Raw genomic sequence first — 18,834 nt, forward strand, 5'->3', positions numbered from 1 at the left:
ATCGCGTTTAGAAGTTCCTTTTCTAAGCGTACAGGCAGCCCGCAGCTTTTCCCAGGGAATTAAAGATAACGAGCGGCGAGTTGGGCGCGCTGCCCGCGCGGGAGCCGCAGGGAAAAGCCCCGGCAGCGCCGCTTCCCACGGTGCCGAGGTGCCTCCAAACGCGCCCGCACTTGATGCGCTCCCGGCCCCGCACACAGCACAGCGCGCCCCGCTCCGCTCCGCTCCGCAGACCCCGCCTCGTCCCCGCCCCCCGGTGGGCAGCACGGCTCGGCTCGCTCCCATTGATGGAAGAGCCCCGCTCCCCCCCCGCCCCCTCGCCCCCATTGGACGCTCCGCTCCGTTTCCCACCCCCGCGCCTCCCGCCCCCGCGCCGCCCGCCGGCGCTCCGGACTGCGGGCAGTGGCGTGCGGCCGCCGCAGCGAGCGCCGGCGGGAGCGGGTTCAGCCTCGGCTCGGGCTCGGCTCGGCTTCTCGCTCGGCTTCCCGCTGCCGCTCGCCATGCCCGGCCCATCCTCTGCACCGCCGGCTCCGAGCTGCTGAGCGGGCGGCGTTGGCGTGGACGCGGGGGGACCGCGGCTCCGGTGCCCGCTCCCGCCCGCCGCCGCCGCCGGGGCGCTCCGCCGGGAGCTGCCCGCATGCGGACGGGCGGCCCCTGAAGCGAGCGGCCGTCGGGGCGCGACGCGGCGGCCGGAGGGGGCGGGTGCGGCGATGGGGGCTCTCCCGGCGCTGCTGGGGGCTGCCTTGCTTTGGGCCGGCGCCGGCGCCCTCGTCAACCTCAAGTACTCGGTGGAGGAGGAGCAGCGGGCCGGCACCGTGATCGCCAACGTCGCCAAGGACGCGCGGGACGCCGGCTTCGTGATAGACCCCCGGCAGCCCACCGCCTTCCGAGTGGTCTCCAACTCGGCCCCCCACCTGGTGGACATCAACCCCGGGTCCGGGCTGCTGGTCACCAAGCAGAAGATCGACCGGGACCTGCTGTGCCGGCAGAGCCCCAAGTGCGTCATCTCACTGGAGGTGATGTCCAGTTCCATGGAGATCTGTGTGATCAAGCTGGAGATCAAGGACCTCAACGATAACGCGCCCAGCTTCCCCACTGACCAAATCGAGCTGGAGATCTCAGAGACTGCCAGCCCCGGCACCCGTGTCCCATTGGAGAGTGCCTATGACCCAGACTCAGGCAGCTTTGGAGTGCAGAGCTATCAGATCACACCCAATGACCTCTTTGGGCTGGAGACCAAGACACGGGGAGATGGCTCTCGCTTTGCTGAGTTGGTGGTAGAGAAGAGCCTGGACCGTGAGACCCAGTCCCACTACAGTTACGTGATCACGGCACTGGATGGCGGTGACCCGCCCAACTTTGGCACAGTGGAGCTTAGCATCCGCGTCATTGACTCCAATGACAACAACCCACTCTTCGAGGAACCGGCCTACACTGTCAGCGTGCCTGAAAATGCCCCACCGGGTACACCGGTCATCCGCCTCAACGCCTCTGACCCCGATGAGGGGACCAATGGGCAGGTGCTCTACTCTTTCCACAGCTATGTCTCCGACCGGGCTCGAGAACTCTTCCAGATCGACCCTCAGAGCGGCCTCATCACAGTCAGTGGTGCCATTGACTATGAGGAGGGACATGTATACGAGCTGGATGTGCAGGCCAAGGACTTGGGACCTAACTCCATCCCTGCCCACTGCAAAGTGACCATCAGCGTGCAGGATGCCAATGACAACCCTCCCCTCATCAACCTTCTCTCTGTCAACAGTGAGCTGGTGGAGGTGAGCGAGAATGCCCCTCCGGGGTATGTCATTGCCCTGGTGCGGGTCTCAGACCGTGACTCAGGGGCCAATGGACGTGTGCAGTGCAAGCTGCTGGGCAACGTGCCCTTCCGGCTGCAGGAGTATGAGAGCTTCTCCACCATCCTGGTGGATGGGCGTCTGGACCGTGAGCAAAGGGACCAGTACAACCTCACCATCCAGGCCAAGGACAATGGTGTCCCCTCCTTGCAGGCTACCAAGTCCTTCACTGTCAAGATCACCGACGAGAATGACAACCACCCTCACTTTTCCAAGCCCTACTACCAGGTCATCGTGCAGGAGAACAACACCCCGGGGGCCTACCTCCTCTCTGTGTCAGCAAGGGACCCTGATCTGGGCCTCAATGGCAGCGTCTCCTACCAGATCGTGCCCTCCCAAGTCAGGGACATGCCTGTCTTCACCTATGTCTCCATCAACCCCAACTCTGGAGATATCTATGCTTTGAGGTCCTTCAATCATGAACAGACCAAGGCCTTTGAATTCAAAGTCTTGGCAAAAGATGGGGGCAATCCCTCTCTGCAGAGCAATGCCACAGTCAGGGTGATCGTCCTGGACGTCAATGACAACACCCCAGTGATCACGGCCCCACCGCTGGTCAATGGGACCGCGGAGGTGTACATCCCCCGGAACGCAGGAGTTGGCTACTTGGTGACAGTGGTCAAGGCAGATGACTATGATGAGGGTGAAAATGGCAGGCTTTCCTATGAAATGGTGGAAGGAGACAGAGGATTTTTTGAGATAGACCAGGTCAATGGAGAGATAAGGACCACCAGAGCCTTTGGGGAGAATGCCAAGACAGCCTACGAGCTGATCGTGGTGGCTCATGACCATGGAAAAACATCCCTGTCGGCCTCTGCCTTGATTTTGATCTACCTGTCCCCAGCCCTGGATGCCCAGGAGTCCATAGGATCTGTTAACCTCTCCCTGATTTTCATTATTGCCCTGGGGTCTATTGCAGCCATTCTTTTTGTCACCATGATCTTCGTGGCAGTAAAGTGCAAAAGGGATAACAAGGAAATCAGGACCTATAACTGCAGGTAAAGAACATCTTTATTTCTGTGTACCGGCCAGGGGCTGCTTTGATTCCTGTGAGCACAGTTATTTTTCCTTTTGCTGTTGTATGCCTGGGGTTTGCTTTAGCAGCAGCAGCGAGCCGCAGGTCTGTGAGATGTCCTTAGGAGCTTTAGAGCACTTCTCAGGGGGAAGAAGCGAGCCCCACGCCGAGGTGAGGGCTGGCATCATTTTTCATTTGCCAATCTGTTGCGGCGGGCGTTGGGTTCTGCTCTGTACAGAAGTGCCTTGGGGACGGATCCACCATCCCACCTATGTACCACAGGACCACAGAGTGGCATCCTGGTGGTGCCCACAGCAGTGGGGATGGTGGGCCCTTCCTTCCCTCTAAGAGCCATTGTGTGCCCGTGGCGTGGATGTGGCTCAGCCATGGAGGACAATGCAGCCGAGCGGATAAATGCTCCCCAAAGCTTTCCATCCCTAGAGTCGGATGGAAGTGATGGGGACGCAGTGGCTGAGAGCTGGGCTCTCGCAGTTATTTTTGCAGCGCTGCATTCTTTTGCCCAGGCTGAATGTGGGCGCGCGGTCCGAAATGCAGGAGGGCAGGTCAGAGCCGGCTGAAAGGGGAAGATGTGGAACTGAGCCCCTGAATATGTAACAGCCCTGCGATTATTGTCTCTCTTTTACTATTCTCTGTGTTACACAAGTTAGTAGACAAACGCTAACCACACATGAATATCAATCAGATGCCATAAAAGAGCAGCTGCAATGCCTCATAAATGGTTTAATCCTGTTACTAGTGAAATAGCCATGACTTCTCCATTCCTTCAGCACTGAGTCATTTCAGATGGGAGGAATGGAAATTAATTTTGCTCTACCTTTGAAACCTGGCATCACCTGTGGCCATTCTTTGGGGGGGAGAGGGGAGAAGAGAAGGGGGTTGTGCGGTCCTTAAAGTTTTATTTATGCAGAAATAATGCTGCAGAGTTTGATTTTTTACACCCCGTTTTCACAACACAAAGTGTATTTTTAAGCCTTTCTGCACGATGGGGGGGAAAAAAATCATCTGCAAATAGAACTGGCTCTGTGCTGTGTTACGGGGAGCTAATATAGCAGATTTCTTTCCAGCTCGGCCCATTAAACATGAATGGGATCCGAACGTATAAAAATCACGTCGTGGTGCCCCTTGCAGCTTCACGCGTGTGTATGGGCGCTGGGTTTGCTGTGATGGCTTAGGGATTAATGAAGTGCAGTTTAATTAAATAATTGGTCAATAGAGAAAGGACAACAAAATGAATGCCTGCGGGAAATAATTGGGATCTCACATTGCCAAACTTAAACATTTAGGTAAACAAAACAATTAAAGCTTCATCAAGCGTTGTTAGGCGACTCGGCGGCGTATGGATTGTTGGCACAACAGAAATCCCTGCCTTGCTCTGATTTATTGCCGCGCTTGGGGAAGGCGCGGGCTGCTATCGGTGATCAGCAGGAGTCAGCTGCAGAGGGAGAGGGGCGATGCATTGCCCCAGCTCTGCCTGTGGTCACCGGACACGCCGTGCTGTGTTTGCACTTGGGCTTCCAGTGCTTTATTTCTGATGTTCCTTGCAACATCTGGTGGAGAGGCTTCATAAAACGTGCGAATTTACGAGGCACATAAGGTTATACGAGAGAGCTCCTCAGCTTGGTGGCATTTTCATGCTCAGGCAATTAGCTTTCTGGAACAAGAGTATTTGCCCAATATTTGCCTTTCTAGATAAACTGTGTTATTCATTCATCCTATTATTTCAGCTGCAGTTGTTGTGTTTGGTGGGTTATTTTATAACACATACTAAGCAGAGGGGCAAACTCCTGGCTTTCAGGTGTGCAAGCTGCGGTGTGCCCTGGGAAGTGCTGAGCTGCTCAGAGCTGTGCGTGCCTCAATGGGGCTGTGTTGGAAGGAGAAGCCCCAGCTCTCCAAGCTCAGCCTGCAGAGTTAGCACAAGGTGCGGTGGTGTTCCTTATGTTCTGAGCTGTGCTTTATGGTAACTTCTTTTCCCCCCACCCCCCAACCGCTGGTGTTATGTAGAAGGCAACAAGACACTTCATCAGCTGATTCTTTTGGAAGGTGGGAAGCAAAACTGGGGAAGAAAGGGAGAAAAAGCAAGCTTGCAGTTACAAAAAAAGAAAGAAAGGTCAGGAAGGATCATTTCTCTTTGCAAAACACAGTTGTTGTTCTCCGATTTCCAGAAGATGAATGCCTTTCCCAGCAGAGGGGTGTGTGTGTGTCAGGGGATGAGTGAGGCAGAGAGGCATGGCTGGAGGAGAGATTGCAGCGATCAGGTATTGCCAGGAGATAGCCAAAATACGAGCGCTTTGGATAGAGCGCTAATAAACAAACGGCCTTTGGAGTGCGAGAAATAGAGCTTGCCAGGCAGGGCTGCTTCCGAGTCTGCTTTATTTACTGCTATGGAAAATGAACTGGGAAAAAATCCACTATTCATTTTGAATTTTCATTACGGGGACCAAATTAAATCACTTTTAAAATCCTTATTACGCATGGAAATGAATGCAGATACCCTTTTCAGTTCATGGATTTTAACATCTCCATTTTTCTCTTCTGCAGGCTGGACTTTACTCCCAGTCACTAAAAATCAGCAATTAGAAACACTGGGAAAAAAAAAAAAAAAAAAAAGCAGGGCCATTTCCCCTTTGCTTTTCATGTCTGACCCGAATACGTTGTACATAGGAAAATGGGTTCCAGACTGTTCTGTGTCACAAGAGCCCGAATGTGACGTAATGCGTGTGTCTGAATCCTGCATGGAGACGGGGCCAAGCCCACAAGCTCTCCGAGTGCTCCTTTCAGGGGCAGAGTTTGGGATGCTCTCAGCTTTTCCTTTTTCTTCCCTCCCCCAGAATCGCAGAGTACTCCTATGGGCATCAGAAGAAATCAAGCAAGAAAAAGAAAATCAGCAAGAACGATATCCGCCTGGTTCCGCGCGACGTGGAGGAGACGGATAAAATGAACGTTGTGAGCTGCTCCTCCCTCACATCGTCCCTCAACTACTTCGACTACCACCAGCAGACTCTGCCACTGGGCTGCCGCCGCTCCGACAGCACCTTCCTCAACGTGGAGAGCCAGAACAGCCGCAACGCCGGCTCCAACCACATCTACCACCACACCTTCACGGGGCAGAGCCCCCAGCAGCCCGACCTCATTATCAACGGGATGCCGCTGCCCGAGGTGAGTCCTGCCTGGGTACTGCTGATGGTGCTGTGCCGCCGGGCTGAGTCGATGAGTTGGTGTTGCTGAGTGATGGATGGTGGGCAAGGAGCAAGCGCTTGGCTGGGCACTCACCTCCATCTCTGTTGGGAGAGATGGGCAATGTTGAATCGCTTCTTGTGGGTTCTGCGTGGTCGTGGCACATGTTTACAGGTGGGTGCTTCTCCCATCAGGCACAGCTCCCAGTTGGGGAATGCTGGCGTGGCGTGGCGTGACTCTGTGTGCTTTGTAACAGGACTTTGAGTGTGTTGACTCAAAGGAAGATGTGTTTGTTGGATTGACAGGAGTTTTTACGAGGTCCTTAAAACCCTTCTGGTGCTATCGCTTATCCCCTGTCCTACTGGGAATGCAGCACACATTGGTGTGCTGCCAACGGGTGGTACCAAGTGAAGGTGCTGCCGTGTTCCACGTTGTCCTCATCAGGTTCTCCTAATTCATTGGCTTTTCTGTACATCACAGGCGTCATTTAATGTTGCTTGTTTGTCTCTCTTTGAACTATTGTTTAGTATTAAGCAAAACAATCAAAGGTTTGTCATGTTTCCTGCTTTGAACGGAATAACAAAGCTGAAAAAGCTCCTAAAATATTTATGGTTAGTGCTGTTCTGCGCTTGCGGTGCTGGTGTAAATGCAAAGTGATGCTCCTGGAGACTGTGGAGCTGCTTCAGATTCAGACTTGTGCTGTGGAGAACAGAGCCTGGCCTGCTGTGAGACAGCAGGGCTGCTGGAAACACTTGATAGTCGTGGGCCCAGTCTTGTACTATTTATCAGAAAGAGCACCAATGCAGTGGCACAGGCTGCCCAGGGAGGTGCTGAAGTCTCCTTCTCTGGAGGTGTTCCAGAACCATGGGGATGTGGCACTGAGGGACGTGGTTACAGGTACGGTGGGGCTGGGTTGGGGTTGGACTAGATGATCTTAGTGGTTTTTTCATCCTTAGTGATTCTATGTAGTAGTGAAGCACACCCTGACCTCCGGTGTTTTAGCACCTGAGCGTAGAACCAGTGCTTGTGGATGCAAATCATAGAGTCTTGTTCTTACTTCTCCCCAGACCTTGTGTCTGGGCCAGCGCAATCCAAGCCAGGGGAGATGTCCCACCCATGGTGGGGCATTTCCCAAAGCCTTGCCCCCTCCAGAACAACATTGCTAAGTACCGGTGCATGGCCTGCAAAAATGAATTTGTCTCTGGTGAGAAGCACTATGGTTTGCTGCCCTGGAGTGTCAGCAGCCCTCTGAGCAGGAAGTGGGAGGCTCCTGTCCCTACTCAGAGCCCAGCTTCCTCCAGCTGGGTGCCCTCATGAGGCTCTGTTGTGCTCCAGAGGGGTACCCCGGCCATGGATGAGTGTTCCTCCCATTGGGCCGTGGGTTCTCTCACTGGGGATGCTGCAGTACAGAAGGGCCAGGGTCAGAGACATCCCAACTGGAGGCTGCTTGGATGTTTGTTTTGTGGTGGGATTGTTTCTTATTTCTTTTTTTTTTTTTTTTTTTGAAGAGTGCCCCCCACAGTACATTTCCAGCTATTAAAAGGGCAGTTATCCTGCTGGTGTTGCTGGGTGCAGCCCACTCCTACAAACCCAGGTGCCCCCCAAGAGTGAGGTGGCTGCCTGGTGCTGGAGCAGCATCAGGAGTCAGCAGTGACCACAGCCACCTCCTGTCTGCCCCACATGGTGTCTGCAGAACACGGTACCAAAGTGAGGTGTGGCCATTGTGTTACCACCCTCATGCCAGATTGTTGTGCATCTTCCTTATCTCAGCTTATGCATCATCCCTGTGTCAGACATTGCCCTTGTCATGCTGTTCATCTTCAGCATTTCAAGTTGTTGTGCATCACCCCCTTGTCATGTTGTACATCACCTCATGCCAGGTGCTGCCTGTGGAGGTTCCCAAGCTTCTCCACACTCTGCTCAGGTGCACCCAAATCATATGCCCTCCTCCAGCCCCTTCCTGTGATCCCACTGCCCAAATCCTGCTCCTTGCACAGAGTGCTGCTGTCTGTAGCCACCGCAGTCTGTCATTTTGCCAGTGGTTGCTACGGGCTGTAATTATACCCCTGCGCAGATTGCTGTCAATGCACCTCCAGGTGAGGCTGATGGAGCAATAACAAACCCAGCCCAAGTGCGGTGTTCCTGGAGTGACGAGCTCTCCCCTCAGCACACTGGGAGCACGTGGCAGAGCCGCCTGGTGGTGCCTGCAGTGACGAGGCTGCTGCTGCATCCCCCGGGAGCCTTTAATAGGTGTCAGTGGCACGGAGATAGCGCTGGCGCTCCACCTCAGAGTCACTTCTCCTCCCGCGCTGATGGAAGGCAACGCACTGCTTGATGAGAGATAAAGCACGGAGGTAAACATGTCGCTGCAGTGTCACTTAGCATATGATGCTCGTGGTGGTTGCCTCTGAGTGGGAGTACTGTGTGGTGCCGTGCTGCTGGGCTGCAGAGCAAGGATCATTGGCTCCAACAGCCTCGGCACTGGGATGCGTGGGGCCACGGTTGTGTCGGTGCTGATGGGATTCCTTCCCTGGGTTGTGCGTGGTGTGGTGGTAGCACCAAGTGTTCCCATCTGCCCTGGGCACAGTTTGTAGCAGGGAGTGGGGAAGGCATTACCAGTCATTGCTGGAACCCAGGGCTTTGTTGCTTGCTGAGCATGGGGGCATCAGATGTGAGTCCAGCTGGTGCATGGTTGGATGGTGTGTGTAAGCTTTGGACTTTGTAGCATGAGATGAGGAACCTAAAGTAGCTGGAACCATTAGGCAGCTTCCTTGATAAAAATGCGTGTTGCATTGGGGCAGTGTGGAAACCAGTCTGAATGCAGAGTGTTTTAGGATCACTGGGACACAATTTGCATGCAGATCAGCCACCTTTGGGTAACACTTGCATGCCTGAATTTTGGCTTGAAAAGAATGCTGTGTGTGTGCAATGGCTCTGCCTGTGTTTCTGCAGCCATTGGGCACCCCATGTTGTTCTGGGGGGGGCACGGCTTTGGGAAATGCTCCCACATGGGTGGGACATCTCCCCTGGCTTGGATCGCGCTGGCCCAATGCCACCCCAATGGAGCAGGTCGCCACAGAGCAGTCATTGACCCCTTAAAGTCTATGGCCAGTGGCACTGGACATGGGCACCCCAGTACCAGGGATCGGATAGGAGACAGCTGCATTAGCGGTCATCCTGCCATAGTCGCTGCCTTGCCACACTCTGGCATAATCCTCACTCACACTGATTTCACTTGAGCTCCTCATAGTAGTGGGGATTATTGGAGCGAGCAACAGTTGTGGGATAAGGCCCTGGTGGTTTCAGATAGGCTTTTTACTACCTGGAAAGCGCTCTGCTCACCATAGGAAATGGTTTTCTAAGCACAATGGAGCAATTTTCGTTTCAGGCAGTGCAGGCACTTTCTGCTCTGGCTATCTCGCGGTGTTAACGAAAGCACATTTCTACAACACACAAAGGTTTTTGTTTTGTAAGGAAGGAAATGAGCGTGGCTGTTCCTCTTTCTCTGTCATTTCTCTACTTGTCAATTCTTTCTTCCCCTCCAGCTTATCCTCCTCTTCTCCGCTAGCCTTAAAAAGCCCCAAATGTGTCTGTTATAATCACATTTTGTGTGTTACAACCAGAATGAATGTACTCACTTTAATATGCTCGGTTTGAGGAAATCAGTTTCTGTCTGGTATAACAGACAATTTGTTATAAACCGTGCCATTTAGGAGTGAAGGGCCTTGCTTTACTGTAACACTGGGGAAACGTCATGATACATAATTGGAAGGGATTTGGCTTGCTTCTCAGTAATACCGTGTATAGAGCAGGAAAAAAAAAGGAGATAATTTCCAATCCGGAGAAAGTTTGCAGCACTAAGACATGCCAGACTGTTGAAATAAGGCTTATTTTAAGCAGAGATAATAATTAAAGCATTATCAGCAATGATGTTCAACTAGTCGGAAGAGTGCCTTTGCAGAAAGCGTTGCCAGTCTTGTTTTCTCCTTGGGAGGTCACTGTAACTCAGCACTTTTTTCTCTCCGCGCTGCACTGAGATGTGCAGGCACGGGTCACGTCTCTAATTAGCACCGCCGCCTTCTCACGCGTGAGCATCTCTGTCTGGCAGCTAATGGCAGCCTGGCTGCTCTGTGGGCTGCTGACTCTGCTGCCCCTCTCTGCTGCTGGAGGTGGCCAGGAGCTGCATGGGTTCCACTGAGAAGCTGCAGAATGGCTCTGCAGAGCCTTGTGGGTGCTGGGTGGCTGGTGGCACTTGAGCTTTGTGCCTTTGGGCGCTTGGAGGTTGGTGGTGGCAATGGGGAGGTGTCGGGGTGGGGGAGGTTGTGGGACTGTGAGCACAGTGCATGCCTTGGTGGGGTTGTTCCTGTGCGGCATTGTGTCATCGGATGTTCCCCTGGCACTGAGAGACAACATTATAGACATGAGCAATGGCCTGCTCCGTTCTGAGGTCTGTTCTATTCTGAGGTCTGTTCTGCTCTGAGGTCAGCTGAACCCAATTGTACATCTTGTAATGCGATTGCTTCGAGCTGTCTGATTTGAAAAGTTCATTTGAATGCCTTGCGACGGAGATAAGTGCTCCAGCTCTCATTGATGGTGTGCAGTGGCTCTCGCCCATTACTCCTGCTCTTTGCCGGCGTTGGGTTCAGTGGGTGTTGGGTTCAGCACCGGACAGCTCCTGTGCTGGTTCCATGGGGTTTGCTGCTGGGATCCGCGGGGAAAGGTGGGTCAGAGCGTGATGTGATGCTGGAGCTGTGTGGGGAACACATCCTCCTCTTCTCTGATGCCTGTAGAATGCTGGGAATGGGAATGATTGTATTGTTAAATGCAGCATCTTATAGACTATACATGATATGTAATACATAGTGCACCATATGCTTGCTATAGACTGTCAGAGGATGGCTTGAGTTGGAAAGGACCTTAAAGATTGTCTTGGTCCAATGTATTTGTAGAAGTACATGAATTTATGTGTATTTATAGAGGTACATGAAGTGTATAGGGGTCATATATTGTATGTAGTTATATAAATAATTATATGCACAGTCATACAGTCTGATTTTTAGTTGGTCCTGAGTGGAGGCGCAGGTTGGACTCAGTGATCCTTATGGGTCTCTTCCAACTTGGGATATTGTGTGATTCTATATAATGAGATGTATATAACATATTTTCATACTCTTTGTTGTGGCTTTATGGTTCGCTTTTACCAAAAGTATAGCAGCCCATCTTGTTTTGCTGTTAGGAATTTTGGATTTGATGCATAATTCTTACTTGTCAAGTCTACACGCAAAAAACCTCCCATGAGTGTATTTACACACGGTAGATAAGGCTTTTCCCTTAAATTAGGAAAGACTTACTGTAAGCTTTTTAAAAATTACATCCATAGGATGGTCTTGCACACTATTTATAGCCTTTTGTGTAGTAATTTCCAAATTAGCTCTTGTTGTATTGAACAACATGAACCTCATGGCTTCCTTCTGTAATTTGTTTTGCATAAAGCACCAGCATGCAAAGGAATATTTAGGGCCAAGCGCACATCTCCTTTGGGTAACCTTACACCGAGCTTTTTGAAGGGCTGTGTTTTTCTCCTAGAGCCCTCCCAGGTGTTTGGGGTCAGAAGCCCTCAGCCAGGTGCCCTTCTGGCCCCTTTCTCTGTTTTCAGCTGGGAGTCTGATGAGCTGATTATGGAGAGGAGATGGGCTTTGTCTCCAGAGAGTCACCCTGCAGAGCTGTCATCCCTTTCTGCCCTAGTGTTGTGGGGTTGTTATCCTTCTGGTTTGTCCTGTGTCCAACCAATGTGCTGCAGCTGAAGGGCAGAAAGTTGCTGAGAGCTCCCCTGCTTCACTGCAGGGCAGGTGATGCTTCTCTGAACTGTTGTAGGTTTTATGATTCCTTTTGCCCTTTATTGTGACACAAAAAATTGCACTACCTGTCCTGGTCCCTGGCCTATCATGTTGTCAGCATGACTTTGGGTTGGAGTGTTTTGAATACAATGGAGCATCCCAGCTGCAAAAGTGCTTTTCCATCCTCTGACCCTTCCTTTCTTCCTGCCTGCTTTTTCCTGGAGATACTGCTGTTGCCCTCTGAGTTTTATACACAGGTACATATGTAAATATAAATACATAATAGTGCCAGCAGCTGTGCCCGCTCCTGCTGCCCAGCCAGGTTGTATATGGGGCTGTGCACAGCCTCACTTAAATAAATGATCAGATATTGTTCCCAGCAGAGGCGATAGTTGAGTTCCAATCATTTTCTGTTAATTAAAATACAGGATGGTCTTATTTGTAGCATAAATAGTTGTAATCTGTGTACCTATAAGAGTAATTATAATTTAAATTAGAGTGTGCTTGGCATAGGCAGTGAGCGGTTGTGAGGCACAGAGCACAGACCCCATCCTGTGGTCCTTCTCACTATCTCCAGAAGCATCCCCAGCACTCAGCAAAGTGGCAGTGAGCCCCTTGGTAGCCGCAGATGTGCTGCCTGCCCAGGGAGCTGGAGGAGTCATTGTGCCTGGCAGTGTTCAAGAGGCATCTGGGTGAGGAGCTACGAGATATGGTTTAGTGGCTTGTGGTAGCAATGGTAATGGGAGGATGGTTGGACCAGATGATCTTGTAGGTTCATTCCAACCTTGTGATTCTATGATACTATGTGTTTTGGGATGTTTCTGTTCAGGCAATGTGCACTGTACTGGTGGGAGGTTTGATGGAGAAAAGGCTGTGCGATCATCGCTGTGGTGTCCCAGTGTGGCTTCCTGACCAGTTCTGGAGTGAAGCAACAGCTGTGCCAGCTGCAGCAGTGGTCAGTGTGCCAGTGGTGATGCTGGGCACACCAGGGTGACCCCAGCAGTGCTGTGGGGTTGTGTGGATGAGCTCTTTGTCTCCGCATCCCGTTGGAGACTTGGAGGTGAATGCCGCGCCGCCCTCACGGGGACGTGAGCTTGTCGGATTACACCATCTTTTGTAACGGCAGGTGTATGCCACAGGGCAGGTTTTAAAATTCCTGTGTTGGTGGATTGCATTAACCCATACTAAGTCAGGTATGTAAAATTCCATTAAGCAAAAACCCTCTGGCATTTTCTCACCAACGCAAAAGATCTGCAGGCTGTGCTAATGCAGTGCGCGCGCTCATCTATTAGTAGGATGATGGTTTTAAAATAATAACATTTATCTTTGGCGGCGGACCTACAATAGTGCACGCAGAGTACAATTTTGTGAAAGGCTCTGCAGATGTTGCCTCATTCAATCTGGGTCAAAAGGAGTGCTTAGAATCATAAAGGTTAGAAAGAGATCAAATAATTCTGTGTTTTTATTGCTGAATAATGCACTTGGAAAATATCATTCACCATTATTAGACTAAGTGAGTACAGAAAACACGGGACTCAATAGTCATTTCTCACTATTGGCTGATTTTACTGTTTTTATAATGTAGCTAAATTCCCTGCTATTGATTGCGGCATCGATTATCGATCTGCCAATCTGAACGTAGCACTGGTGTGGGCACGTGGGAGTGTAACGACTGCAGAATTCTCTGCCTCTTCCTGCGGCGCTCCGTCTACGCAGACAGATGTATTTTGGGAGCTGTCTGTGCTCTGCAGTGATGTATAGGGCCCGGGGGCCCCGTGCCTGGATGATGTAGGAGCAGTGCATGCACTCAGGTGCGCTGGGCGGTCTGCTGGAAAATCACCAGGCTGGTGCCGCAGCACGGACATTGCTCTTCCAAAAGAACACGAATGAAGGAGACAAAACTGGATAAGCACCTGGAATGTGTGTTGTTTTCCATCCATTGAAGTTGTATGAACCCCATCGTGCAAACTCAGCATGCCGGCTTCCTGTCCAGCTTCCAGGGTCAGATTCACAGCTGGGTGCTTTGCTGTGGACCCACTGTTGGTGGCATTTGATGATCAAATCCACATGGCTGCTGGCACAGACAGAGCCCAGACCTGCATACCCTGGGAGAGAATCTTCCTACAGTCTGCATGCAGTTTTCCAGTCCTGTCCCTTGCTTGCTGTGCAGGTGTCCCAGGTTTGGGGAGAAATAGGGCATTTTGGCTCCCTTAGGGTGAAGCTCTGTGTTTGAAACGGGAAGAGTTTTGGAATCTGTTATAGAATCACAGAATCATGAAGGTCAGGAAAGACTTCTGAGATCATCTTATCCAGCCATCTACTCACCTGCACCTCAGTCCCTCAGTGCCACATCCCCACGATTCTGGAACACCTCCAGGGATGGTGACCCCAGCAGTCCCTGAGCAGCCTGTGCCAGAGTCTGACCACTCTTTTGGAGGAATTTTTCCTAATTTCCAACCTGTTCATCTCTTGTTCTCCTCACTTGGTTGTTGTCAGCATTAATATGCCATTAGCACATGCTCATTAGGAGGAGAATGATGATACCCTGCAGAACATGGGGGAAGCCTTCATTAGGCACTAACATATTGAACCAAGCTGCAGCCTCCGCTTGGGGAAGCTGCTGCTTGGCGTCAAGTTGCTGCACCTTCTCCACGATGCTCTGACAAAGCCCCTTTTTTCCCAGCCCTTGTATTGCTGTGAGTGATGAGTGTGGCCGGCCCGGATCCAAACCCCTCAGGGACCTGACATGCATCCTCCCCCAAAGGCAGATGGGAGACCGTGGCTTCCTGTGTGCCGACTCTGGGGTTAACGCGACGAAACCCACGCTGAATTTGGAGCTGCTGGGGGAACAGCTTTGCTGTGAACTGAGATGTCACTTCTACTGCTTTGCTTTTCACACCACGGCAATGTCGGAAGCGCCTGCCTGGCCTCGCTGCCTGCAGCCACGACCCGCTGCGTGGGGCAGGGTGATGTGATGCTCGTCCTGGGGTGACAGCGTCGCTCCATCAGTAGGAGCAGTGCAGAGTTCAGGTGGGAGGAGCGTGTTGGAGCAGCATATATTTAAAGATTAAGACCCCATTGACGTGCAGATGTCCGTAGCGATAGGTAGCAATGAGTGGACAATGAGGACCATATGTGGCTTTTAATCAGAATATATTCTAAATGGGGTGATTTCGTAGATTTCCGCCGTGCCGACAGCTGTCCTCTGCGTCAGCTCCCTGTGATGGTGGTGGCTTTGCCCCCCGGTGCTGCCCACGCCACGTGAACCCGCGGCCACGCTTCTGGGTGCTGGGTGAGCCGTGTAAGCCCCGTGCGAAATGCATCATTCATAAACTGTTTAGTGCGACCTTTTGTACGGTAGCACTAATTATTATTATCACAGAAGCCCAGTAAACTAGACTAGTAATTATCAGGGATTTATTTGAATGGACAGCTAAGCTATTCTTGGCAAGTTAGTCAAAGCAGTTGTCATGACAGCTACACAAATGTGTCTTATGAATTGGGTTAATTAGGGTAATTAATAACTGTTGTTTTGCCCTTTTTAACAAGGTATTGCCTAGACACTATCAAAAAATAGCAATTGTACCTAGCAGATGTATTCTTCTTCCAGCAGCAGCCTTCAAATCGCGAGACCAAAGCTGTAAACATCTGGCACTTTGGAAGGGAAAGTGCCAAAACCAGGAGGTTCGAGGGTTCCTGGTAATCCCTCTGCTGAGCTGCCGGCACGATGGTCAGCCTCGTTACTGCTGCTGCTGCTGTTGTTATTGCTTTAATTCTGTGCAGATGAATGCTTTTGTGGGTGGAGAGGGCAGCGCGGTGTGCTGTGACCCAGCGGCCGTCGGGGCAGGCTCTAAGTGACAGGGCTGAATGCTGGGATTGAAACCATTTGAAATGTCCGTGAGTTATTGCTGTTTCGCTCGCGCCTCATCGGGATGGCTGCCTGATGCCAGATCTCCCGCTCCTCTCCCAGGCACAGCATCTGTTTCTTTCAAAACAAGTGTTTGCTGAATAAATGATTTTGGGTTTGCCATTGCTGTGATCAGAGTGGCCAATGCTGTTAATAACAGAATAGGACTGAAGAGCCTCAAAAAGTGTGTGTTGGGGGGGAAAAGTCATTCCCATCCCAGGAGCATCCCCTGCATGGCACATTCGGGGATGATCCTGTGACTGTGACATCCTGCAGTGTGGGAGGGAGCTGCCAGGAGGGGAAGCAGCGCTCTGTATTCCTGTTGTTTCTCAGGCTGTGGTTATAATAAGCAGTGCTACCAGCTGCAAATACAGGTGCTGGGAGACAGCAGCCACAGGTAGCTGAGGGTCACTGGCCACCCTTGGAGCTTGCTGTCGCCGTGCCAGCAGTCCCCATCCCACGCCAGCAGTTCCCATCTTGTCCCAGTGGAAGTCCTCAGTCCTATATCAGCAGTTCCCATCTCATGCCAACAGTGCCCATCCCATCCCACCATTCCTCATCCCAGGCTGGTGGCAATCTCCATCCCATGCCAGCAGTGCCTGTCCCATGCCAGTGAATGTCTCCATCCCACACTCACTCCTTCCCTAGAGGATTTGATGCTAGTTATTAAAAATGGCCCAAGCTGACAGATGTGACTCAGGAACATTATGTAAACTTTGTAGGAAAATGACCTGAATCCATGGCTGAAGGCTCTGGCTGGTTCTCCATCTGCAAAGAGCCCTGTCTATTTTTATCACCCCTGGGCTTTCAAAGCCCTCTTTTAACTAAAGCTTATTCGATAACACACATCTTTTAAAAAGAAAAGAGTTAAAAAAAAAAAAAAAAAGGAAGAAGGGGAAGGAAAGGGAAAAAAATCCCTAAGAAAAACACCTCTATGGAGAAGGTATAGTTTTAATGAAGAAATATTTTACACTATTCTTCTACAACCTTAGGGCTAATAGCCTGGAACTGGTACTTTGGCTCCTTAAAAAGCCCAACAAGACAAGCCAATTACGGCCTCTGAAACATTTTTATTTTTAGTTCCTTGTAATAGCAATTCATCCTCGGCTATGGTACATTAACTGGAAGAAGCACGAAGTAGTAAGGTTTTGGCATCTTTGTAATAACGCACGGGCTGTGTTTACCAGCTGGTTCCTAACACGGGGCGGGTTCCTCCGCCGCTGGGACGGATGGGAGATGGGTGACGTGGGCACTGAGTGGCACAGGGACAGTGATGCTGTCACAGGCAGCCCTCGGAGCAGCAGCTTTGCCTCCGTGTCCCCATGCTGCTGCGCTGTGCTGATGCCTTCCATATTTTTAACTCGTTTAACTAGTGATGTTTTTTGGTTTTCCTTCTGCGGTGACGGATGTGTGATTTCTTCTGTTCCCTGCAGAACGTACCTCTCTGACCTGCCACTCCAGAGGGTGAATGACAAGGAGTTTTGTTCAGCTCCAGAAATGGGAAAGTTTGAAAAAAACAAAAAGGTTCCTCTGTTATATTTGTTTTCATTCCTAATGGAAGGAGGCAGGCAAAGGACAGTTCTGAAAGGTTTTTTAACAAATCTGTAAGTCATGCCCCATTACCCCAGGGCTGCTGATTAGATCCAGATTGTTTCTTGCACTACTTAAAGAGGGGTGCAGCCCTCGCTGGAAGCTGTATCCATAGATCCACGACGCAGCTGTGAGCTGCAGGCACAGGTGATGGGAAAGGCCTGCTGGGAGGTGTATGGGTCACTGGGCCCCTGAAGGGTACCAGCTCACAGCAGAGTACCCGTGGGGGTGTTGACCCCAATCCTTGCTTTTGGGGGTTCTCTTCCCCAAAAGGCATGTTGCAGGCAGGGGCTGCACCTCCCCTACAGATATGCCCACTGTAGGGTCAATGCTTTTTGTTGGGTCAATGTTTTTTGTTGGGTTCTGCGGTGCTGGTGCAGGCATGGTGCCCGTGGCAGCTCCCAGCTGTGTGGCGGCTGCTGGAGAGCTTTGTTGCTGGAGGTGCCATGTGAATGGAAGAGGTTTTGTTATTGCCTTCCTGCTCTCCATAACGATGCTGTAGATTTCTGATATGTTGACAAATTCAAACGGGTAATATTATTTGCGGCTTTCAGGAGTGTAATTATGGCTTCATTGTGTGTCGCCGCTCTCAGGATTCAATCTGGGTTTCTAATCCTATACCCTTTTTCAAAATCACATCAGTGCAGCTCTTTTCCTCCTGCCTTCGATCCATTTTCAGACCAAAATGAGAAAGCCTGTACTTATTTGGGGAGGGGACAGGAGTTCAGAGCGGATTAGTGGGTATGGCAGCGCCGTAATGCAATCCGTTTTGATACTTTTGCTCATTTCTGATGAGCGGGGTGATGCTAAAGGCTGAACTCTCCCAGTGATTTTTCTGCAATGCTTTTTATTTTATCAGGAGAAAATGGAGGCTGGACTCAGTTCTTTCAGCATTTAATAATGTCCATCAGAACCAAGTGCCCTTTATTTAAGCTGCAGTAATAATTAGAGGGTTGGTGGTGTTAAGCAGCCATGGAGTCTGGCTCTGAGGAACGTTCATTGTGCCTCATTAAATTTGGAATTAGTACTTAAAAGGTCAGAAATAAATATTCTGTTTATATTTCAGGGATAGTAAATCTAAATAGCTGCTGTGTTTGCACATCCCTGTCTCTGCTTGTTCCTGCTGAACTGAGCAAGGCACCACTCCATTTGGTTTAGGCAGCAATCAGAGTGTCTGCAAAAAAGCCCAACCCAAAAAACCAACCATGGTTTCATTGATCAAGGGCAGGAAAATGATCTGCTGTATTATATCTAATTATAAAACATCAATATCAGATGCTAAATGCACTTACTTTTTCAGAGATGCTGTGTTGCTAGTTTACAGTTTGCAATCTCATGTATTACAGACTTTAAGCAGTAAGCCAGGATATAGGAAAATGGCTTCACAGGGAGGTGCCAGAGGTCAGATCCTTTTCACCTTTATCAGGCTACTCCAGGTGT

At 50.9% G+C, this 18,834-nt stretch overlaps 1 protein-coding gene across 4 annotated transcripts in view; it reads left to right on the forward strand.

Moving 5' to 3' along the window:
- Positions 1-391: 391 nt before the first annotated feature.
- The window catches only part of PCDH19 (protocadherin 19), a 52,769-nt gene continuing 34,326 nt past the window's right edge, over positions 392-18,834 (forward strand). For 2 of the 4 annotated variants that reach the window (XM_015860396.2, XM_015860397.2), the window contains exons 1-2: positions 392-2,848; positions 5,715-6,042. In XM_015860396.2, coding sequence (XP_015715882.1) covers positions 708-2,848; positions 5,715-6,042 — 2,469 coding nt within the window. In that variant the 5' untranslated portion in view covers positions 392-707. The remainder of the gene's footprint in view (positions 2,849-5,714; positions 6,043-18,834) is intronic. The other 2 variants (XM_015860398.2, XM_015860399.2) reach the window with 1 other exon arrangement.

This window comes from Coturnix japonica, chromosome 4 (assembly GCF_001577835.2).
Source record: "Coturnix japonica isolate 7356 chromosome 4, Coturnix japonica 2.1, whole genome shotgun sequence".
NCBI lineage: Eukaryota > Metazoa > Chordata > Aves > Galliformes > Phasianidae > Coturnix > Coturnix japonica.